The sequence below is a fragment of the Zalophus californianus genome, chromosome 4, assembly GCF_009762305.2.
Source record: "Zalophus californianus isolate mZalCal1 chromosome 4, mZalCal1.pri.v2, whole genome shotgun sequence".
Classification (NCBI taxonomy): Eukaryota; Metazoa; Chordata; class Mammalia; order Carnivora; family Otariidae; genus Zalophus; species Zalophus californianus.
In genome coordinates, this window is record NC_045598.1 from 2,111,058 (window position 1) to 2,134,388 (window position 23,331).

The following is a 23,331-nucleotide window of genomic DNA, read 5'->3' on the forward strand; positions in this document are numbered from 1 at the left end:
TGCCTTCCCGCCCGGCCGGCGGCCCAAGGCGCTAACGCCCGCGGCCGCCCCTGCCCGCGGCGCCTCCCCTCCCCGCGCCCATATAACCCGCCTGGGCAGCCCTCGCTCGCCGTGCACCCACTACGGGGCCACCGCCCGGCCGGCTCCGGCGTCGATGCCCCCGGCTCCGACCGCACCAGGTAGGAAGCGCGGCAAGCCTGCGCGCGGGGGCCTAGGCGTGGCGCGGCCTGCCGGGGCCGGAGCGCAGGGCGGGGGGGGGCACACGGGCTCCGAAGCTGGAGGTTGCGAGGAGGGAGCAAGCGTGCAGGCGCTGTGAGAGAGAGTGACGTAGGGTCTCCCTCCCGAGTCCAGCCGGCTCCTGGGACGTTGCGCGGGTGGCAGGGAGCTGGCGGAGTTCAGCCCGCCAAGAGATGCGGGGTCCTGCCAGAGTGCCTCTGGGGCCAGGAACAGCCTCGCTGAGATTCCCGGAGGGCCTTCCTCCAGCTGACCCCTCTCCACCGCAGCTTCTGAGGGGAGGCTCGGTGGGGGTGCAGGTGCGGGTGGAAGTTGGTGAACGTGCGGGTCGCTGACAAGCTCCTCCACGCCGGTGCCCATTCCGTCCGTACCCGAGAGGGCCGTACGGATCCTGTCGCGTTACTCCGCTACTCCCCAAGGCTGAGACCCAGTGCTCCCCTGGACCAGCAGAACTGGGCGTGACCACCAGGCCAGATCCGTGGAGTCAGTTATTAAGAGGGATGTTTCCAGAGGGGCGTCTCCAGGTGGTTCAGAGCTGGCCAGGGGTGCCCGGCCTGTCTTCCTAAGCTGTTCCAGGTGGAGAGACGAGGGGCAGAATCAGGCCCCCTGGCCCACCCTGGGGAAACAGCTTCTCCTCCTTGCCTTGCAGCCACTGTCCTTTCAGTCTTTGGAGGGAGGAACCTATTATTACCTTCTTACTCAGCTTGTATTTTTGCCTGGTCCCTAAGTGGATATGCAGAAAGCATTCACTTGTCTACATAAATAGATGGGTGACAGGTAGACCATTGTCAACCAGCAAGGGGCCAGGGAGACAGTGCATGGTTAACTTCCGGGGGGGTCAATCCGTCCAAATGGACTATGTCTGTTTATTAAATAACTGGACATTTGGGAACCATTAGCACAATTGGTTTTGTCTACATTGTTGCTGTTTATTTATTTAGCCTTAATAATTAGCTTTGGAAGAAAATGAGTAAACCAAAATGTATCGCACTACCATGCTGAAGTTGACCGATACGTCCAGCCACCTGTCTTTTGATCTACTCATAAAAGCTAAAAAGGCATTACATTGAGAACAAAAGGACAGAGTGTTTGAAATTTTGCAACATACGAATTTATGGATTGTGCATGGGATTTTAAAAATAAGAGGCTGCAGAGCTGTGTCTGCTCAGTCATCCGTCGTGGGGGCTGCCACAGGTGAGCTGGCCTGGCAGCTGGTACGTGTGCATTGGCCACAGAGCGCTTAGACCCTACTCGCCGTCCCTTCTAGGGAAGGCTATGGGGAACAGGGTAGTGTCTCCAGATTCTGAAGGGTGCTCATGGGAAAGCCATTCTGGTACAGAAGTTAAGCAGGTAGATGTGGACGTCAGAATCCTTGGGTCCAAATCCCCTCTTCTCCACGAGGCAATGCCTGGCGTCCACTAATTGGGCCAAAAGTGATGGCTGTTGATCCTGAATTGGGAGAGCCAGGAGCCTGGGGGAGGGGGCAGCTCCGGGTGGCCAGCAGATCTCCCCGTGGAGGGAGGGAGCCGAGTGGCTGGCATTGAGGCAGGAATCTGCCCAGGGCTTGGGCGGAGGCTGATGGCCGCTGTTAGGGGCACTGGAGTGAGGATGCCTCGGTTCAGGATTTATTTATAGAGTATGCCCCACCCACATCCAGAATGGATTTATTATAACATTGAACACATGTAAACGACGCAGCTAAAATGGAGGTGGAGAGTCTTTGGACTTAGGGAGAGAGGCAAACATTCACCCCAAGGTTCTGACACCCAAAAGGGAACTCATTTCATTGGTGGGTGGATAGAAGCAGCATGTTTATCCACACGGGAGACTGTTTCAAGGGGAATTTATCCTCTAGATACTTATATGACAGTCGTTGCTAAAATAAAGTAAGGGAGAAAAAAGCCATTGCACATGGTGCATTGCACAGTGAACTTCGGGTTTGCAAAAAAAAAAAAAAAAAAAAGCAGAAGCATTTTCCAAGTGTATTTATTCTATCCAGCCCCCATGAAAAGAGAGGGCACACCTTTATTTCCCAATTCGGGCATTTCTGTGGGAGTGCTGGGTCGATATTTTAAAATATGTTATTTTCTGATGATTTAACTTCATATAGCAAAAAAGGGAAAAAGAAACAAAGGAGTGGTTAAGTAACGCGGAGCTCCCCTGCTACCCTAGGGGTCACCTCTCTAGGTGAGAAAAGTTTTATGGCAGGACCTGTCCTCCCTACCCCCACCCGGTACACTGTGTGATCATGTACCCTTGCCAAGTGCATCCAGTCCTGCCCAGATTTCTTTAACAAGCACAGAACACACATCTGTGATTAGCAGCATCTACCTGTGTGTAACCAAAACACGCAACAACGTTGCCTTTGAAAAGTTTGCCTTCTTAAGTAAGTTATGTAGGATGCCTGGAAAATCTTTTCTTCGTGTGTTCTGTAGAGGAAAATGGGTTCTGGTTTATAGAAGCTCCCTCTGCTCATTGGTTATAAACTTTCCGTCTTCCCCCCACCCCCCACTGTCTGCCCACTATCTGGCCTGTGTTCCTTGGCAGAGCAGACATTTGCTTGTCAAAAGTGCTCTCTTTTCCCGGACATGCTGCCCTAAATCACACACCCAAAGAGAAAAAAAAGAAAAAATTCAGCCAAACAAGTGTTGGTTGAGCACCTCTGATAATAGGTAACATTTCATCAGTGGTGGCTCAACCTGGTGTTTAGCTAAATACTCCATATACTTTTTTCCCTGCAATGCTCACAGCAGCCCGCAAAGTAGATGCTGAGAGTGCCGACTTAACAGAGGGGCGGGGAGGTTTCAACAGCTTGCATACTTGCCCAAGGTTCCAAGCTGCAGAGTGCCCCAGTGGGGGCTCCCTCCGGACCTGGACCCATGCAGCGAGAACGGGAGACGTGCCCTGACCCTGGTCCCGGGACCCATCTAAACCAGAATGTAGAATTCCGGGGTGCTGTACACTTGGGTAGCTTCCTTCGTGCTTAACTGAAAAATGAATATCAGCATTCCCTCCGAGTATGAGTGCAGGCAACAAGCCACGATTTTTGTGGTGCCTGTGATTTTTTCCATAAGAGGAATCGCCAGTATTTTCTTTGTGCTTGACCCTTGCTGCAGAAATCTCAAAATTTCGTCTGTGCTTGTCACCAAGTTGAAATTATGAGTTCTTAGACCTGGGGGGCCTTGTCATTTCACCAGTAAAGAAGCACAGGCAGAACTGGATCACAAACTTGCATTTTAAGTACTTTGATAGCTATGTTAAGTTTCCTGGGGCGCCATAACTAATTTACCACAGAGTGGGTGGTTTAAACAACAGGAGCTTACTCTCTCTCCCCGTCTGGGGGCCAGAAGTCCCACGTTATCGGGGCCTGGCCCGCCTGGGGCTGAGCGAGCAGCCGTTGGGGTCCTGTGCTCCTAGCCCAGATCCCGGCTCTGCCACGCACGGCCCCAGCGCGTCCCGGCTCTTTATCTGTATGGGAGTTGTGGGCCCGCCCACCTCCCTGAGTTGTGCCCTGTTTCTCTAGGGAAGCCCTAGCCTTAACCTCCTGTGAGTTGCCGTGGGAACACACCCGAACCCCGGAGGGCAGACACAAAGTGCCCAGGGACTTCAGCTTCCTCCTACCTCCTCCACCAGCCAGGCACAGAATACCTGGGCACTGCCCATCCTGCCAGTGCCACCAGCCAGGGTGCAGGGGCCCAAGCGGGCAGGGCCGGGCTGGGTACCCTGTGTAGCCGGGGGCATCTCTCCTTTGTGATCCTGCTCAGAGCGGCTGCAGGTGGCAAGTTCCTGTCCCTGCCGTCACCACCCAGTGCCAGCTGGCAGAATCACTCCCTGTGGCCCTGGGTGCCTGTGGGGAGGGGGCAAGGGGCTCTAATTGCTCACCTGCTGCTCCAAGGTGCCAGGCAGCTGGGGAAGCCTTTGGCTAATTGGGCAGGTAGCTTCTCCTTGGCGGAGAGAGGGTTGCACTGAGTCCTTGAAAGTGGGCAGGAAGGATGCCTCCTCACCTGGCCTGCCCCATTTCCTGGGATTTCAGAGGTGACTTTCCTGGGCTATGTTTTCTCCATTGTTCTGCGCAACATGAGCAAGACCCAGGGGTTTCTCTTTTGCAGGCTCAGGGCTCACCTGGGCAGCGCACGCTCCAGGCGGGCTGTGGGGGGACAGGGAGGGCTGTGTAAGGTCCCGATGTGGGTCCTGCCCTCCTGTGAAGTGATGTGGGGTAGAGCAGCTTGAAGAGTGTGGGCTGGGGGCGCCTGGGTGGCTCAGTCGTTAAGCGTCTGCCTTCAGCTCAGGTCATGATCCCAGGGTCCTGGGACCGAGCCCGGCATCAGGCTCCCTGCTTGGTGGGAAGCCTGCTTCTCCCTCTCCCACTCCCCCTGCTCGTGTTCCCCTCTCTCACTGTCTCTGTCAAATAAATAAATAAAATCTTAAAAAGAAGAAGAAGAAGAAGAGTGTGGGCTGGCCACAGAGACAGGTGTTCCTCCTGCAGAGGAAATGGCAGCCCTTACTAGCTTGCATTGGGGCCACAAGAGAGAAAGGTGCATTCCCTGTTTAGAAAAGGGGGCAGCTGGTTAAATAAACAGATTTGCCGGGCCAGGCCGGGCGGCCAGGCAGTTTGTGCTCCGAGGGCACCTGCAGTATGCGCATGGCAAATGTGGAGTCAGCTCCGCAAATCACAGCGCGGGGGGCTGCTAGTCATTGGGATGTAAATGGAAGGGAGCTCGGATGCTTTAACAGCTGTGATCTGTGACACTCTGAACCGCAAGCTCCCTTTCCCTTAGTGCTCTCTGCTCCTCTCCTGGCCCTCACCACCTACAAAAGCCCCTAATTAGTCATCTCCTATCATTTTTTTTTCTTTCGGAGGAAGGCATGCCTCAACTTGCTCCTGGCTTCTTAATTTTTGATCAGGGATGCTCCTTGACTAATTATTTGGCAGTAATGAAGGAGGAGGAATGGAGCCGGGAGCCGTGTCCCTGAGCTTTCAAAGCCGCAAATGTAAAAATGAGGCATTGGTAAACAGGACGCTAATTAGATTAGTATGAAAATAATGGATTCTGATAAAAATAGCCAAAAGGTCAATTGTGAGATTGAGGTCAATGTAAGTCCAAGAACACGGTCTAATCTCACTCTGGTCGGTTTGATGTTTGAAAGTATGAGAATAATAGAGTCTCCTCTTGACAGGAAAACGTGCAGGTAAGTAATTTGAGGGAACATGTTTTATAAGAAAGGTGCAGTGTGAGGGGGCCGCGCCGGTAATTGGCTGGGAACCCCGGCAGGCTGCTCTTTCAGAGTTTTGGGACTGGCTGTCCCCAGAGTCATTCTGAGCAGCAGAACCTGCGGAGTTACCAGACTGCTGCCGCCTTTACGTTATTGCAGAAAACCGCTCCGATGTGTTTCTGTCTCCTTATCAGTGGAAGCGATGACGATGATGGCCCAGCCAGGTGCAGGAGGCGGGGGTGTGGACCCCTGCTGTGCCCTTTTTGACTTGCCAAATTTTGTACTATTCAATGGCATTTCATCGGCAAAACTTCATGATAGTAAAAGGTGACAAAAGTTGTGGTGAGGGTGGCTGGCTTAGGAATCAGCCAGAAACGGGCTCAAATCCACCCCAGATCTTACTCGTGTGACCCTTTTTTAAAGATTTTATTTATTTATTTGACAGAGAGAGTGAGAGACACAGCGAGAGAGGGAACACAAGCAGGGGGAGTGGGAGAGGGAGAAGCAGGCTTCCCGCGGAGCAGGGAGCCCCATGCGGGGCTCGATCCCACGACCCTGGGACGATGACCTGAGCCGAAGGCAGACAGACGCTTAAGGACTGAGCCACCCAGGCGCCCCATGTGTAACCCTTTCTAAGCTTGGCTTTTGTAAGATCAGAGGAAGAACAGTCCTCCCCAGAGGCACTGTTGGGGAGCTGAGGGGAACCGCCATGGTCCAGGAGCGCTGCCCACGGCCCCTCATCCTGGGTGTCTCCTGGCCTGGTCTGGGGGCGCCACAGGCTTTGTAAAACTAAACATAGGCTCACCATCCCTTATCCCATATCCCTGGGCCCCTGGTGTTTCAGAATTCAGACTTTAAAAAAATGTATTTTAGAAAAGTAACACGGTACCTGAATCTTACATTTTATGACAGCACCAGTGGGTCTGTTGGAAACACCACACAGCCGAGCTCTCCCCGTTCCTACAACACAAAGGAATGTTTACCCTATTTTGGACAGCCAGGGGTCACGGGGAGCTTTGGGTCTGCCTGGAGGAGTCTGCCCTAGACGTAAGGAAAACCTTCTAGTTTTCCAAGCTCTCTGGATTTCAAAATTCACAAAAAGGATGTAGAACCGAGCTAGGCTGTATTTCACTTAAGACTTAATTTGTCCACTCGTGCACGATCGTTTGCTATGGAGCACCTGCCCTTCCCCGATGCAGACGGTCTGAGCAAGCAAGTGGGGGCCACGTTCAGGGCTCACCAGACCTTAAGCCCCACCCCCACCCCCACCACCTAGGGCCTGGGAGCAGCCTTTGTTCATGGGGGTGGGGACGGGTCTTGACGGTGGGGTGGGGGTCAGGGGGACAGCTGGGAAGCAAGAGGGCCTGTCCTCTCTGCTTCTCCAAGCCCGGTCCCTTGCTCGGCATTTGGAAACCTGCCAGCAGGCGTGCCAAATGTGGCAAAGATTTAGCCAACCTGGTGCTCAGGAGACGCCAGCCCAAGGACTGTATTGGGCTGTGAGAACAGAGACAGGCACAGCCTGGGCCGCCTGGCCGGCTCCACCAGTGGAGCATCACAGTCTTGATTGCGGAGTCATGAGATCAAGCCCCACACCGGGTGTGGAACTTACCAGAAAACAAAAAGAAAAGAGGAAACACATGAGACTCAGGAAGTGTGTGCAGGCGGTGGCACCTGGCCCCTGTAGTGGTTTTTAGTCCCCACAGCGCTCCCCCTCTCACCCGCCGGTGGTGGAGAAGTCACCTAACCTCTGAGCCTCCGTCTTCCGACCCATAAGAGGGAGGTGGGTTTTCTCGTGGGGTTGGCCTGATAGCCAGTGACTGATCTGTGTAGAAGGCAGAGTAAGCAGTGTGGTAGGCTGGAGGCATCCACGATCAGCTGGCTGGGTGACTTCCCAACATGCTGTTGGGAGCCCGTCCCTGTACCGGGGAGGGGGGCTGCTGATAAACTTGGGAGGAGCAGGAAGGGCAGCTGGGCGATGGCGTGCCTGGAGGGGGATGAGTGGAGACAGGCCCTTCAGCTGCCATTCCCCCATCTCCCCTCACCCTTGGCTGAAGCCAGGCGATCTCTGATGGCAGAGAGGAGGCGTGTGCTGTGTCTCAAGGAGCAGGACCGGGAGCCCTTCATGGGCAGGAATGAGGAAACACCAACCCCGGGTGCGGTTGGCATCACAGTCTCCAGGCCAGTGTGAAGCTCGGTGTCTGCTCGGGGCCCCCGGTGGCTTTAGCTGACTCCCACACAGATAGCTCACAGGATGTGTCCCTGAGGGGCTCCCTAAAGCACCCACGTGCTAAGGCCCAGAACCTAGAGTCACGTTATTTCATGTGACAGAAGGGACTGTGATTCAATCGCGGACCTAGAGGTGGTGGCGAGCCCGGAGCCCCCAGCTGGGCCCGTGTCATCACAAAGGTCCCGGTGAGCCCGAGGCAGGAGGGTCCGAGTTGGAGGGGGATGTGGCCATGGAGGCAGAGGCCGCAAGGATGCGCTCCGGAGCCGTGAGCCACGGCGCGCGGGAAACCCTGGCCTCTGGGAGAGGGAGGTACAGGGAAGCAGCCTGCAACCACTTTGACTTTGGTCCCACATGGCTGTCCTGGGACTTCTGACCCCAGAACCCGAAGACAGTCCGTGTGCGTACGCGGGGACGGGGGACTCAGGTGGAGGCTGCGTCTGCCGATCTGGCCTTCTGCTCTCCTCCCGCTCAAAGGACGCACAGGTCTTGGGCAGCGGGTCACACTTGGATCTCCCAGTTTAATATTGGGCCGTGGCCTGGGCGAGTGTCTTGGGAAGAGCCCTCCAGGCACGTGATACAGCGGCAGGAAGGTGTGTAAAAATGCTTGTCTGGCTCCCCACTGAACGCCCCACCCAGAGCTGGCGGCCATCCTCACACTGTCAGCTGTCCTGTGGCCAGAGGCCCACCTGCCGCCATCACTTGGGGCCACCCACCCACCCTCGGTCCCTGACACGGGGTCTATGAGCCCTCAGTGTTTAGGGCTGTGTCTCCGCTCCAGCTCGGAGGGCCGAGCCCCAGCGAGCCTGGCCTCTCTCCACAGGGGATGGCTGGGGAGGAGGGCATGCCGGGACGTCACCAGCACAGGGGCCCAGGTGATGAGCCCAGAGTCGCATGGCTTCAGGGAGCGGCCGCTTCCGGGAGGTGCGGGTCATGGGGCCGACCTGCTGCGGTCCACGGCCAGCCCAGGGCGTCCTGGCAGCGCCCCGGGTGAGGGCAAGGCAGTGCCTGGCATCCCACTGGCTTCTTCGCCTCCTTTCCCAGGACCAGGGAACCCCTCCCTCCCACCACCACCCGCTGTCCCGTGTGGTCCTAACGCCTCACGCCTGCACGTGACTCAGGCAGCCTCGTTGCACATGTGCACACATAGCTGCCCGCAAACGTGGGCTGTTGGGCGGCACTGGTTCTGTGTTCAGCAGGAGCTGGGGAGCCCATGGCTGCGGCCTGACCCTTCCCCCAGGAGCAGCCAGGGAGGAAGCCTCTTGCTCTGGTGACTCGCGCAGATGCCGACCTCCCCCTGCCCTCCCTGGGAGTCAGCTGAGAGGACCACGTGTCCCTGGCATGGCCTTCCAAAGTGTGTGCGTGCGTGCACACAGCGTCTTTGATGGGTGGGGGGCTCGGCTCCCGCGAGGGTGGCCTCTTCAGCTGCCATCAGATGGAGGGGGGGGCGCCACCGGGGCCAAGCGCCCCGCTCCCCGACAGTTTCTCCTCACGCTTCACGGGGCAGCAGAGCCCTGCTCCACGGGCTCCAGGAATTGGGGAAGCCACCGCGAATGACGGTCCCCAAACTTACGTTACGTGGACCTGTATTAGTTTTGGCTGCTGCCATAATATTAGCCCCGATGTGGTGGCTTAATGCAGCGTAGACGCACTTCCTGTACTTCTGGGGGTCCGAAGTCTGAAACCCGTCTGCCGACCTGGAGCACGGCTGTGTTCCTTCTTGGGGAGAAGCATCTCTTGGCCGCTCTGGCGTCTAGAGGCTCGTGACTCGTGGCCCCTTCTGCGAAGCCAGCAGGGCAGTGCCTGCTCGCGCCCCTGTAATCAGGACCCCGTGGTTGTACGAGGCCCTCCTGGGCAATGGAGGGTGCTTCTGCCTCCAGACATGGCCCTTCATCCCATCTGCCCGGTCCCTTTGTCTCGTCCATCCAGAGGGCCTCAGCTTTCCATGCTGCTGCCCATGGGGGGTGGGGAGGAGATGGAGATTAGTCTCCCAAATCCGGGCCTCCTCAAAGTCCTCCGACCAGCAGTTAAAAGCATGTGCTTGGGAAATCCAGAATGTGGTGTCAAGGCCGCCTATCACGTTGAGTTATCTGAATTCACCGTGTATGTGCGTGTGCACGTGGGCAGGAGAAAAACAGTTGAATATCAACAATTTCCCGCTCGGACCTAATATTGAAAAAAAGGGGTCCTTGATTGTTCGAATCACCACGTGACCACCTGACATGTCACAGGTGCAATGGTACAACCTGTAGAAATTGCTTTAGCTGGAGGGCCGCCCGAGGTTGAGGCCGGGGGAGAGTCACGGGCTTGGTGCACCGTTCTCTCTGCTTCTGCGTGTGCGTGGATGGACGCTTCTACAGCGAGGAGCAGAAGAGAGGCGTGCGCACGCGGGCCAACACAGCCGGCTCCCATGCCGTCCCCCCCCCCCCCCGGCGGCCAGGGGCCTGTCACCGGGTCACTGTGCAGAGGGCATGGCATCGCCTGCCCGCCTCAGGGCTCCCAGCCATGCTCCGCCCCGGCCGCCCCGGGCTCCAGGCTGGCCTCCCTGCTTCCTTGGTTCCAGTGTCATCGCCTAGGTGACCAGGACGCTGCCACCACCGCCTGCCTGCCCAGCCACGGGCTGTGGGCCTCCCAGCTGCCTCCCCTCCACACCGACCTCGACCCTCGGGGCCCAGGCTCCCGCCAAGGTAGGCTTGGGCTCAGCCAGGCCCAGCTCTCTTGGGCCTGCACCTGGGGTCCTGTCACCGCCTCCCTGCCACACAGAGGCTCAGGGCCACCCCAGGGGGCAGGGAGTGGGGGGCCCCGGGGCACACGTGGCAGGCAGGCAGGCTGGTGGCCAGGCCAGAGCAGGGAGGCCATGCCCAGGCTTCCCCTGACGTGGTGAGGAGCACCAGCCACTACGGGGTGGTACTTTGCAGAGCCACCTGCTCCCAGGGGGCCGTGGGTGACTCAAGTGGCCCAGGCAGGGGGGCCAGGCTGGGTGGGGGCAGAAGTCCTTCTCGTGCCTCCGCCTGCACCCTGTGGGCCTGCTGGGAACTCTCCACTTCCTGCCGGGGAGGCACTGCCGCCTGCTCGAGGAGGACACCACTCCCTAGCTTCTTGGGGCCAACTCAGCCTTGTTCCTCCAGGCTCACTCACCTGCACGGGGCCCTAGAGCCTGTCCAGACCCACCCCTCTGCTTCGCCTGGCTGCCTCTGTGGAGACCCGGACGGCAGGGCTCGCTCCCTATGTCGGCGCACCTGCCACCACGGTCCTGCCTACACAGCTGGACTCCTGAGGTAGGGGGTCGTCAGGGTCCTGCCATACCTGCAGAGGGAGGGCTATGGGGGGTTCGAGGTGAGGAAGGCAGAGAGCGTGCACCGTGGGTGAAAAGGTGTGGGGCGGCTGAGCAGCGGTCCCGTCCCCGCCCTGCGTTAAGGGGAGTGGCCTTCTGGGAGCGCTCATGCAGGTGTCACCCAGAGATAACTCACTTGCAGACGCGCAGACGGCCCTGCAGCCAGGCAGGCAACCACGCTTTGTACCCCTGAGCCAGTCCAGCGGTCCTGCCAGATGCTCGTGCATAGCTCAATCGTGTGTGAGGGGTGTGACCATCACTGCCCCACAGGCCGGACGAGAGAAACCCCCACACGGGCATGAAGCTGGTAGCGGGCTGGGGCACCTGGATCTCTAGCTAGGTGGAGGTTTACTAAAGAGTGCATTAAGCGGCGGGAATCGGCTTGTAAGGGGGTCCTGGGGCAGGCCCCGCGTCCTTGCCCCTCCCTGCCCCTCTGTACCCCAGCCTTGTCCACTTGTTCTGTGTTCCTCCAGCTTACCTGGATCCGCCAAGGCCCGCCTCACTGACCACCTGCCTCTGGGTTCCCCGGGCCCATGTGTGCCTGCCGGGGTGACCTTCCCACGAACATCCCACTGTGCCCCACGTGAGCTGGACCCTGAAGCTTGCTCCCCGGAGTCCACGGGCTCAGGGCCCTTCATGTGGCCTCCAGAGGGGCCTGTCCCTTCTCTAGCCCGACTTCCCTCCTCCCCTGACCGAAAGGCTGCCAGGGCCTGTCGTTGGCCGAGCCCCACTCCACTGGTGCCCATCGTCCCGTGGCCCCCCAAGCTCAATGTCAGCTTGGGAGACCTGCAGATGGCCACGCTGATGTGGGCCTTCACGTGCCCTCATGCTGACCTTGGCCATGGTCCACACCCGTTCCAGGCACCCCTTACACTGGGCGGTGAAAGCTGGTTTGCTTGTGTGTCCCCCAGTAGCAGGGGCTCCTGGAGGGCAGGGCTGCCTGGTGGGAGCCAGAGCAGGCTCCAGCCCAGCCTTGGCACTTCCAAGCTGTGTGGCCCAGGGCAGGTGACCCACACTCTCTGTGCTGCCGTAAGAACATCTGGAGAGTAGGGGTGCAGAGCTCTTCCCTTCCTACCATGTTACATGGAAGATTGAGGTCAATAAATACAGAGGTCTCCGGGCTGGGGCTGGGGCAGAGGGAGTGTGCAGTAGATTCTGGGTGCCATTATCAGAAAGACACCCCCAAGGCTAGGGGACAGGGGACAGGGAAGGGGGCAGCGGCAGCTCTGTGGAACGCTGATGGATGTTTCTGGAGGGAGGGATGGATGGACGGACCAATATCGTGGCACCTTGGGTGAAGTCAGATGTGTGGCCGACTTCAGAGCACGGAAGGGACAGAGTGCGGGAGTCAGACTGAGCGTGTCGGCAAAGGAGCTCGTGTCCCGACTGGGAGAGGGCAGGGTGGTGGGGGGAGACTTCAGGCAGCGTGTTTCTGGGCCCAGAGCAGGCACCGGGGGTGCGGGAGGCACAGGGTCTGCACAGGTGGGGACACGCCTGGGGGGTCTCCTCCGAGGAATGTGCAGGTGTCCAGAGAAGGGTGCTGGGTGGGGTGATAGTTTGGGAACCGTCATCCAGAGCACGGTTGAAGGTGCTCACATGCTTGCCTGGCAAAGAGAAGATCCCGGAGCATAGAGCAGCACCTCCAGCGAGGACACGCTGGCCTGTGCAAGTGTGACCCCCCGGGGCAGAAGCAGGGCCAGGGAGGGGAGAGTGGAAGGAGCCACAGGTGGGAAGGACACAGCAGTGCCTGGCAGCCCAGCAGGCAAGAGGGCGGGGTCTGGCCATTGGCCCCGGGCCCATGGCGACTCTGTCCCAGCGGTCCTCAGGGCAGAGGCGCCTCCAGGGAAGGCAGCTATTTACCCTAGCAGACGGGCACTGGCTGCCCCCTCAGCGTTCCGCGCAGCCACGAGCCCTCGGGGAGGGGGCCTCTAGTAGGGAGCTGCCTCGGGCGTTCTGAAGGTCTGTCTCCAGACCGGGACGGGGGTCTGTCTCGTTCTGCCCGCACCTCGTTCCTGGACAGACTAGGGCAGGGGAGCGTCTGCTAATGAACTAGGGACAGGGCAGCAACCTGGCCCGGCCTCTGTGCTTCGCTGCCCCCTGAACAGGGCTTGGCTGCTTCTTCCTCCACTGACACCTGATTCTAAGGAACCGTTGGTCAGCTGGTAATCACTGCTGTTTCTCAGGCTCCTAGGATGTGTCTGGGTCAGTGCCCTGCTGAGCACGTGGCAGGAAACAGAGCCTCCGGATGGGCAATATACCTATCCAGGGGCTGTAGAGCCGCAGAGGGGGGCTGCGTGGGCGTGGACGGAGAGGGAGAGGGAGCAGGGGGTGTGAGGCAGTGCCGAGCCGCCCAGCGGAAAACCACGGGACAGGAGCTGTGTGGCCGGGCATGACCTGCACGTGTTGGGTTGGGGACACTGGAGGAAGGATGCTGCCAGATCGGCAGAAGGCAGGTGGGCCTCAGGGCGGGTCGGACTTTGAGATGCTGGGTGAAGAAAGGGGTGGGCAAGGGGCTTCCCAGGCACAACGCACAGTGTGCAGGCTGGGGGGGGTCAGGCCAGGTGGAGGGCGGCAGGGTCAAGAGCAGGGCTGCTGGGGGCAGGCGGCTGGGTTTGACCTTCGGCCCCAACTAGCTGTGTGCCCTTGGGCAGACGACCTCACCTCCCTGGGCATGTCTGCACGTTGACGTTGACAGTAAAATGAGCTGCAAATTTGCTGGTCTCACTACTCCCTCGGGGATGCTGTAGGTGGTTAGTGATGCTCGGGTGTTTCTTGGTTTACTTCCTCTGCCAGGAGCTGCTCTGTGACAGCCCTTTCCTGCCGGGTGTTGGGGTATTCACTGGTGGGTTCCCAAAACTGCTCCGCCGAACGCTTCCCCCAGCCAAGGCCCGAACCCGGAGCCCTACGGCCCTGGGCGGCTTGCTTTACCACGGTTTCCTTCCGCAAGTCTGAGAAGCCCACGTGCTCAGGGGGCTGACGCCGTTGCCCTGCCTCACATGGGTGCTAAGCCAACCCCTAGACTCACACCCAAAGTGCTGGCGCCCTCACAGTCCGCAGCACTGGGCCCGGGCGCCGGGGGAAGGCCACACGACCCTAGCCTGGCTGCAGGAGGCCATTTGCCGTGACGGAGCCTAGCGGCCGGGGTAAGAGGCCAGCAGGTGAGGAGCAGCAGGGCCAAAGGGGCTCTGGAGTCTGCCCCCTGCCCTGCGTCCTTCGAGTGGGCCCTGGCCCAGGAGGGAGGGCGGGAGGGCAGCTTAATCGGGCCCCTCCTGCTGTTTTCATATTTCACAAGTGCTCCCTGGCCCGGGGTGGGGAGGCTAAATTTGTCTCTCATTGCCAGCGCCCAGTCTCCCCCGGCATGGGCAGCGGGCCAACCGCGAGCCGTCTCAGGGTGACCGGAGGCCCCTGGCCACGTCCTCCTCACCAGGCCCTGCAGGACCCTGTCCTTCTGCAGGAGGTCCCCGGCGCAGATCTGGCCAGCCCTGGCCTGACCCACCCCACCCCACCCCTCGTGGCCAGGGCTGCCCAGCACTCCCGTGGCCACATGGCCTGGGCCACAGGCCGGAGGGGCGGGCACAGATGGCCGCTGCCCTGGGTCGCTGAGGAGGGAGGCACTTGGGGCCGCTCCGGCCGCACCCCACAAGGTGAGGGCAGCCCCTGTTCTGGGGGTGGTAGGGACAGCAGAGGCCCCTCAGCGCCGAGGGCCCCGGGAGGCTGGGCCCCGAGCGTCCTGCTGGAACTCGGCTGGGGGAGAGTGCTCTTTCCAGAGGGTTTGCCTGCCCCCTGTGTCCTTGCCTGCTGGCCGCCTGAGCCCTCCACCCAGGTAGGGGGACTTCTGGGCACCAGAGCATTCTCAGTCCCCTCGAGGCCACAGGGCTGATTGGAAGGGGCCCGGGAAGGCCCAGGGGTCCCTTCCTGCGATGGTCTGAGTTTACTGAGCAAAAAGGGGACATAACGGTGGGAAGGAGCCCGGTCATACCCGTGGGGCGTCAGAAGAATAGTGGAGATGGAGTGTTTGGGGGTGAGGGTCAGGATGGAGCTCTTTGGGTCACTTTTCCCCTGAACTGAAGGGTGCTGCCTCCCTCCCTGGACGCTGGTTTCCCGAAGGCCTGGGTGCGGGCTGTGAGCCCCGCATTGGCCGTCCCTGCGCTCTACAAGCAGTGGGAGGGGGTGACAGAGGCTCGGGCAAGGAGTGGGGACTGCCATCCCCATGAACAGCGTGATGCTCTTTGTCGGGGGGGTCACAGGATCCCCAGCTTACCGGAGGTGGTTTTGGAGCCCGGGGCCAGTGGAGCGGACAGGAACACAATCCTACCCACCCAGCAAGGCTCTCCTGTGAGGCACACGGAGAAACCCGCGCTCCACCACCTGGGAGGCAGAGGAAGGGGGTCCTGATTAGGGATCAGGGAGGACAGTGGCTTCCTGGAGGAGGCTGGGTCCTGGCCTGGCCCTAGGAGGACACAGATGGGGCAGGGGGGCAGGGTAGGCAGCAGGGAGGGGACACGTGGGGACAAGACGGGGGCAGGGGACATGTAAGGACAGGGTAGGGAGTGGAGAGGAGACATGGGGACGGGACAGGGGGCAGGGAGGAGACACGTGGACTGGGCGTGACGGGCGGTGTGAGCACCCGGAGGCCCCGTCCAGGGCCTGGCCAGCAGCAGCTAGAAGCAGTGGTGTGGCCCCGTGTCTCCCCTGTGGCACTGAGCCCTGATCTAGAACATTCTCTGCTGTGGGGGGACTGCTGTGAATTGTAGGGTGCTGAGAAGCATCCCCTCCCCCACCAGTGGTGACAACCGAAAATGTTGGCAGATGTTGCTAAGTGGCTCCATCAGAGACCGTTGGGTTGAGGACTCAGAAAACCCCTGAGTCAAAGCTGAAGGGGTCGTGGTGGGCGGGGGGGGAGGGGGTACAGTCTGCACCTCCACTCCGGCTCTGGGCTGCACGATGCCTACAGCCCACCTGAGCTCTGGGGGTCCTGGAGCCTCGCCGGCAGCCCCGCGATGCCCCCTGAGTCACAAAGATTTGCTCGAAACTCCTTGAGGTGCTGCAGGGTCAGTGGTGCCCGCAGCCCGGCCCAGCACCCTGAGAATGGGGATGCACATGGCACCCTTTCTGGTGGGAGCCTCTGGCTTGGTGGTTCTGGGCAGGCCCATGCATGCCCAGCGGTGTCTCACCCCACATTTCCTGCACCCACAACCTTACGCTGCAGGGCCCCCTGCTCCTCGAGAGGTTGAGCGCACTTTCCCTCCAGAGCAACTCACCCTTCATCGAAGGGCCCAGGCAGCCAAGGGCGCATCTGCACTTTGCACCTCGGTTATGACCTAAAGAATGTTTCCTTGGGAGTCTGTCTTTCCCGCACTAACATGTGATCTTTAAGATGATCTGCCACGTTTGCAAAAGCAATCGCCATTAGGTCCAGGAGCCAAGTTTCCACTGAGTGTGTTTCCAAACTTAAAAATGCAGGTCATCGGTGTTCCCTATGAGGAGCTCTTCTGTGTCTCACCTCTGCTGCCCTCCGTCAAAATGACGCGGTGGGTCCAGGGTAGGTCCTGCCCCTGCCCTGAGGACAGAGGAGGGGGGCCCATGGGGCCGAGGGGCAGTGCCCAGTGAGGGGCCCCTATCCTCGACCCGACGTCAGCATTTCCTCTTTCTTATGCCCTGGCAGGAGTCCCCAGGGCCTACGGGAACAGGGCATACAGCTCCCTTGACTCGTGGTCATGGGGCCTGGGTTCACTGCAGCCAGCTCTGGGGAGCTTCCCAGGGACCCTGGAAATCATGGAGTCAGTGGCCTCCTGGCTCAGGCCCCACAGCATCCTGTAAGTAGGACAGAGCAGGTGTCTGGACCCTCATTTTGCCAAAGTGAAGAACCTGAGCAGAAGTCACCAGTGGAGGCTGCTGACCACCCTCAGAGTGGACAAGGAAGGGCCCCCACGGAGTGGGGGAGCTGGGCCTGCGTGATGCCTTCTCCCTGAGGGTCTGTCCCAGAGTGCTGGTGAATACCCTGGTGCCAGTTAGAGGTGCAGACTCCTGAGCTCCGCCATGGGAGCCCCTTGGCGTGGGCCCTGGAATATGCGTTCTTTTTTCCTTTTAAGACTTATTTATTTATTCGAGAGAGAGAGAGAGAGAGAGAGAGAGAGAGCGTGCACAAGCGGGAGGGGCAGAGGGAGAGGGAGAGAGAAGCCCAAACAGGCTTGATCCCGTGACCCCGAGATCACAACCTGAGCCAAAACCAAGAGCCCAACCGACTGCACCGCCCCGGCGCCCTGAGAATATGCATTCTGATCAGTGTCTCTGAAGCTGGAGGCCCACCGCTGATCTTGGGGCAGTGGGTGAAGTCCCTCCAGGCCTGTGTGGCAGCTGTAGGGGCCTGTGCCCGTGGCTGAGTGTGGAAGCCCGGACAGGCTTCTGTGTCTGTCTGTCTCTCTGCGTCTTTCAGCTTAGAGCCGCTTTGCAGGCAGACAGAGAAGGAAGCAAGATAACGCTGGGTAGTGGCAGCCGGTTTGACCGGGCACCCGGATGGTCTCTCCGAGACGGTGGCCTCTGAGCTGAGCCCCAGGTGCTGGGCAGGGGCCTGAGGGGGATGAGGTGGGTGGGGGTGGGCTCTGCGGTCAGGGCCTACTGGCCACAGCGAGGCACTTGGGGCTTCATCCTAAGCCCAAGGGACAGCCCACTGGGGCGGGTGGTTAGACAGGGAGGGGACAGGTGTGGGGCACTTCAGGGGCCAGGGTGGACCAGGGAGGGCCTGGCCTAGGCAGGGGTGTTGGTGGAGCGGTGGACATGAGGTCCTGGGTTTGGGGATAGTTCGGTGGAAAAGCAGCAGGATCTGCGGAGCACAGAGTCTGATGACCCCTTGGAGTTCCTCCCTGCCCCTCGCCAGGGCCCCAGGGACTTGAGTATCAGTTTCCTGCGGCCGTCCGGTGTGGCCGGGCCGGCTCTGTCTGCCCTGCCCCCCGCCCTGCTGTCACAGCAGGTGAGTGGTCCCCAGGCCAGAGCCGGGCTGACTGGGTGCAGCTCGGGGCACAGCGGCAGGGCGAGGGGGGAGGGCAGATATGCTGGCCGTGTCCCCTGGCGGTTGGGGGTGCTGCTCTGGAGTGCCACCTCCCTAGCCATTCCCTTGGGAGGGAGGTGCAGGGGCTGGAGGCTGAATGTCTCCCCTTTCCCTGTGCCGGCTCCTGGACGCTGGGCTTCGGGAGGGACATGGAGGGTTTTGCCTTCTTTGCAGCTGGTGAGGTAAGCACCTACCATGTGCTCTGCAGCACTGAGTCTTTGTGTTTTTGATTAATTTTTTTTATGGAGTGAAATTCACGTAATATAAAACTAACCCTTTGAAGGTGAACCGTGCAGTGACATTTCGTACAGTCACAATCTGTGCAACGCCTCCATCCAGCTCCAGAACATTCCACCGCTCCCAGAGGAAACCCCGTCCCCCTTCGCAGTCACTCCCCAGCCCCCTCGGCCCAGCCCCCGGTACTGGAGACCTGCCTTCAGTGCCTGTGGGCTTGTCTGTGGTGGGCGCGACGTTTGCGCAGCCCCGAGATGCCTGCTTCCCTCGCTCAGCAGGATGTCCTCAAGGCTCACGCATGCAGAAGCGAGCCCCCACGGTTCATTCCTTCCCGTGGTCGACCGATACCCCGTTGTGCGGATGGACCCCGTTGGTCTATCCGTTCGTCCGTTGGGGCTCATGTGGGCTGTGGCCTCTTTCGGCCGCTGTGATTAGACTCGCAGGGTCTTGCTGACCGTTCGCTGTGTGACATTAGCCAAGTGTTTTCCATCTCTGGGCTTGGATGGTCCATCTGCAAATTGAAGAGGGTGGGCCCAAACGGGGCGAGAGGAGTCTCCTGTCGGCGCACTCCCTGCACACCCCAGGGCCGCTCGACTAATAATCCCTGCTCGCCCAGAAAGGGCCAGCCTTAGGGAACGGCTGGGGGAGGGTTTCTGCCGAGCCTCAGCTTGGCGGCTGGCTCCACAGCCCGGCAGCTGGTGCTGTTCTACCAAGTCCACCCCCTTCCAAATGACTGGGTGGCCAGCTCCACGCCCAGCACTCCGCTCCACTGGGCTTTGGACAGCTCAGCCCAGGGGGGGAGTGACCTCCCCAGAACAGGAGACATGCAAGGGAGCATTGCCCAGCCTTGTTAAAGCCCTTATGGGGTTTTAGGGTTCAGTCTGTGGAGCGTCTGACTCCTGGTTTCAGCTCAGGTCGTGATATCGGGCTCCGCGTTGGGCTTCCCGCTCAGCACGGAGTCTGCTTGAGATTCTGCCTGCACACGCACACGCTCGCTCTCTCTTGAGTAAATAAAAAACAAACAACCCCGTGGGTAGATCTTGTGCTGAAGGTGTGTGTGCAGTGCGGGGGTGGGGCGTTGACTGAGTTAATTCTGAATTCTGAGGAAACCACTCAGTGATTTCTGTACATACAGTTGTGCTGTGTGACCTCAGCGGTCACTTAACCTCTCTGAGCCTGCAGGAGAGTTGGTTTGGGGCCAGTGCTCTCTAAACTGCCAGTCCCAGGCCGTCCTTGCTTGGCCCGCCTTAGCGCTCGGGCCAGCCCCTGGGGCAGCCCTCCTGGCCCGTGCCACTGCTCCGGAGACCAGTGGCCTGGCACGTGGCAGCCCCCGGGAGAGTGCCGCAGACCTCCACTAGCGCCCGCCTACCTGGGGACAAAGTGACAGATTGCAGGTGCGCCCTCCCTCCCCAGGCGGCTGTGGGCAGGTCTGGGCCTGCCCGCTGGGGCACCGCCAGGCGGACCGTGGCCAAGCCAAGGACCCGGAGGCCGGCTCCAGGGAGACACCATCTTGGCCTGGGTGGGGCAGTGGGCAGGGGGGGCTCTGGTTTCCCTGCCCCTCCCCACCACGGGAGGACAGGGGCCCCGGGTGTGCCTGGCCTGGTCCCAGGATGGCAGGCCCACTGTGGGGTGGGAGCTGGGTGTGGATGCTCTCGGGAGAGCAAACCCTGGGGACAAAGGCCAGCCTGTCTGGGCACCCCAGGCCCTGGGCATCTCCTGGGACAGGGGGACCACCGTGCAGTGATCCCACTCCAGGGACAACTTCACAGCCTTGGCCCGGGGTTGCCTCCTGGGGTCCAAACTGCTTTTGTGTTCAGGCCACAGGGGAGGAGGGCCCTGTCTCAGAGGTGGATGGCTGGCTGACATCCTACAGCCACGGGGCACAGCCAGCCTCAGACCCGGGGTTTGGCTCCAGCCTCTGGGCCTGCCCTGTACATGCCCTTCCCAAGAGGGCGTGACCCAGGGTCTGAGCTGTCCTCATGTCCGGGGCCATCGGGAGCTCCCAAACCTGGCTTGAGCCCTGAAGGCCAAGCCTAGAGACACAGTTCATAGTGATAGAAACCCCTGCTGCCTGCGGCACCCCCCGACGCGGTAAGCGTGAACCACACTGACTGTGAGCCTGCAGAGCCAGGAAACAGCTTCCTCCATAGGTTTGTCAGGACATTTCAGTGGCAAAGTAGAAAATGTGTCAGCTCCTGAAACCGTTCGTCCAAGGGTAGGACGTGGGTCTGGAGCCAGGCCTGCCCCTCTGCTAGGTGGGGTCCTGCCTGGGAAAGGGGAGGATGAAGTGGGGTGGAGGCCATCCTTCCCAAAGCACCCACTGTCCTTCCTTCCTTGCAGAGTGAGCCGCCCTCCGGGCTGGGTGCCGAGAAGATGTCCCAGCCCACCACCGTGGACGAGGGGGCCACGTTCGAGCATCTCTGGAATTCCCTGTGAGTATTTCCTCCAGCTGGCAGGCTAGACTCAGGCTGGATGAGGGGGAGGCGGGGGATGCTGGTGTGGGCTCTCTCCTGGAGATTCAGAGTCCAGAGGAGTCGGGGCCAGGAGAGGTCCAGGCGACAGAGCTCAGGTGGGGCCACGCCTCCCTGGTGGCCTAGCCCTGGAGAGGCCAGTGGAGGAGGGAGGGGGGCAGAGGAGACAGCCGGCGGGCTGAAGGGCAGGCCCCCTCTGAGCTGAGGGCCAACCCCGAGCCCCAGGCCTGGGCGGGGCTGATGGCTCTCTTCCTGTATTCCCAGGGAACCAGACAGCACTTACTTTGACCTGCCCCAGTCCAGCCAGGGAAATGATGAGGTGGTGGGCGGCACAGAGGCAGGCATGGACGTCTTCCACCTGCAGGGCATGACCACACCTGTCATGGTGAGTGGGGCTGCTGTGTGTGGAGGTCTCGGGGTGGGGGCGGTAAGCGTGGACCATGCTGACTAGGAGCCTGCAGAGCCAGGAAACAGCTTCCTCCATAGGTTTGTCAGGACATTTCAGTGGCAAAGTAGAAAATGTGTCAGCTCAGGAAACCGTTCTTCCAAGGGTAGGAATGGATTCAGGCATGGCTGGATCCGGGTGTAGGAATGGATTCAGGCGTGGCTGGATCAGGTGTAGAAATGGATTCAGGTATGGCTGAATCTAGGTGTAGGAATGGATTCAGGCATGGCTGGATCTGGATGTAGGAATGGATTCAGGCATGGCTGGATCCAGGTGTAGGAATGGATTCAGGCATGGCTGGATCCGGGTGTAGGAATGGATTCAGGTATGTCTGGATCTAGGTGATCCAACAGCTGCCTCTCTGTCTCTTGCCCTGCTTTCTCCACGGTGGCTTTGTGCTTAGGCAGCCTTTAGTTTCTGTGGAGGGGTACCAGGCTCCACCAGCATCACTCTCCCTGTGGGGAGGACCCCTCTTTGATGATTGTCCAACAGGCCTTCCTCTCACTGGTCTGAACATGGTTTGGTGGCCACCTCTGAGCCATCCTTGTGTCTCTGATCAGCCTGGGTTCCATGGGACAGGGGCAGGATGGGATGGAGTGGAGTGGGAAGAGGGCCCCGAGGGAAGACTGAGCTGCTGTTTCCAGAGGAGGGACTGGATGGGGGCGTGCAGGGACCACTGAGGCCCTGACACCCTGTTGCTGTGTCCCAGGTCCTACCGCCCCTGGCATTCCTCTTGGCAAGAGGGCAGGGCTGTGGGAGCTGGGTGCACCACCCGTGGCAAGGCCCTGTGCATCAGGAGGAGGTTGCCGTAGACGGAGCACGAGAAGGGAGTGTAAGGACCGCCGGCCCCAGGGAGGCCTAGTGCTGCCTGCCATCCCCAGCACCCCCTGAGTTGCCTCCCAGTTGCCTCCTTGGGACAGGCACTGCTAGAGTCCCAGGCTGCCCCATCCCCCTGGATGGTGGCTGTGCTGGCCACTGGGCTCCCCACGGCCCAGCACCAGGCCAAGAGCCAGGGCGCAGGGAGGAGGCAGTGCTGGGAACTCCGGAGGCCAGGAGGGCCTGGCCCCCTTTCCCTAAAATAGTTGGAGCCCCCCACCCCGTCTGAGGAACGCTGAGCCCTTGGCAGCCAGCCAGGGCCATGTGGGCTCCAGGCGTGTGAATGAGCCAGGGGGACGCCGTGGGGGGGGCAGGGGGCAGGAGGGCCCCCCGTGTCCTCGGTAGTGTCTGTCGAAGACACTGGGCTGGCCCACACATGACTCGGGCAGTTGCCGCCCCGGGGGTGGGGGTGTGGTGGGCAGGGAGCCCCGTGATGTCCGTGCCTCTGAGGAACCTTTCACACTGGGTCTGAGAATCTGACTGCCCCCGGCCCCGGCCTCCTGCCTCGCTCAGGAGGCCGTCATAGTGAGAGCAGCTCGTGGCGTCCAGCACCTGTTGATTCCCATTATACAGGTGGGGAAGCTGAGGCAGACGCTGGGGAAGGGTGGGCCTCGACGGGCCGGGGTGCTGCGTCCTGCCCCCTCAGAACGTTCCCTGTCCCGCCAGCTGCTTCCCCGGGGCCAAGGGCCCTGACCTCTCCCCTCCCGGGTCTCCCTCCCGGACACCAGTGTCCCCCACAGCGTGTGAGTAACGCCGCTGCCGGCTGGCGGTGTCCAGGGCGCGAACTCCCGACGGAGCCGTGCCGAGCCTGGGCTGGCCCTAGTGCTTCGAATGACGGCAGGACGCACGTCGGTGATTTTGAAAGAAAACGTTCATCACTCTCAGGGCTGGAGGGCACGTGGCAGGCCTGGGGCCACACAGCCAGGTGGCAGGGAGAGAGTGCAGACGGGGGCGGTTTCTGCCTTTATTGGGGGGGCAGGGGGAGGGCCTGGGTTTTCGGGGGCTCACTCTTTACCCAGAAGTGGCTTTAAAGGCCGGGCAGGGAGAGCAGGGTCCACTCGAGTGGTCCGCCTTCCAGGTCACTTGGGGCTTTCTACCGGGGAACCGCCTGGCTGGGGCGGCCTGGCTCTCTCTAGCTGGGCAGCTGGCCGTGCGATTACTCGAGATGGGTGTCTGTGAAGTGGTCACCTCCCGATCAGAAGCCGACTGTCAGGCACTCACGCCGTCCACTCTGTGGAGGGGCAGGAGCTC

General features: G+C 60.4%; 1 protein-coding gene across 9 annotated transcripts in view; it reads left to right on the top strand.

Moving 5' to 3' along the window:
- The window catches only part of TP73 (tumor protein p73), a 65,925-nt gene continuing 42,594 nt past the window's right edge, over window positions 1-23,331 (top strand). For 4 of the 9 annotated variants that reach the window (XM_027574613.2, XM_027574636.2, XM_027574627.2 and 1 more), the window contains exons 1-4: window positions 10,253-10,359; window positions 10,801-10,950; window positions 20,629-20,720; window positions 21,024-21,144. In XM_027574613.2, coding sequence (XP_027430414.1) covers window positions 10,900-10,950; window positions 20,629-20,720; window positions 21,024-21,144 — 264 coding nt within the window. In that variant the 5' untranslated portion in view covers window positions 10,253-10,359; window positions 10,801-10,899. Of the gene's footprint in view, window positions 180-10,252; window positions 10,360-10,800; window positions 10,951-14,041; window positions 14,165-20,628; window positions 20,721-21,023; window positions 21,145-23,331 lie in introns of those variants that run through there. The other 5 variants (XM_035727334.1, XM_035727333.1, XM_035727335.1 and 2 more) reach the window with 5 other exon arrangements.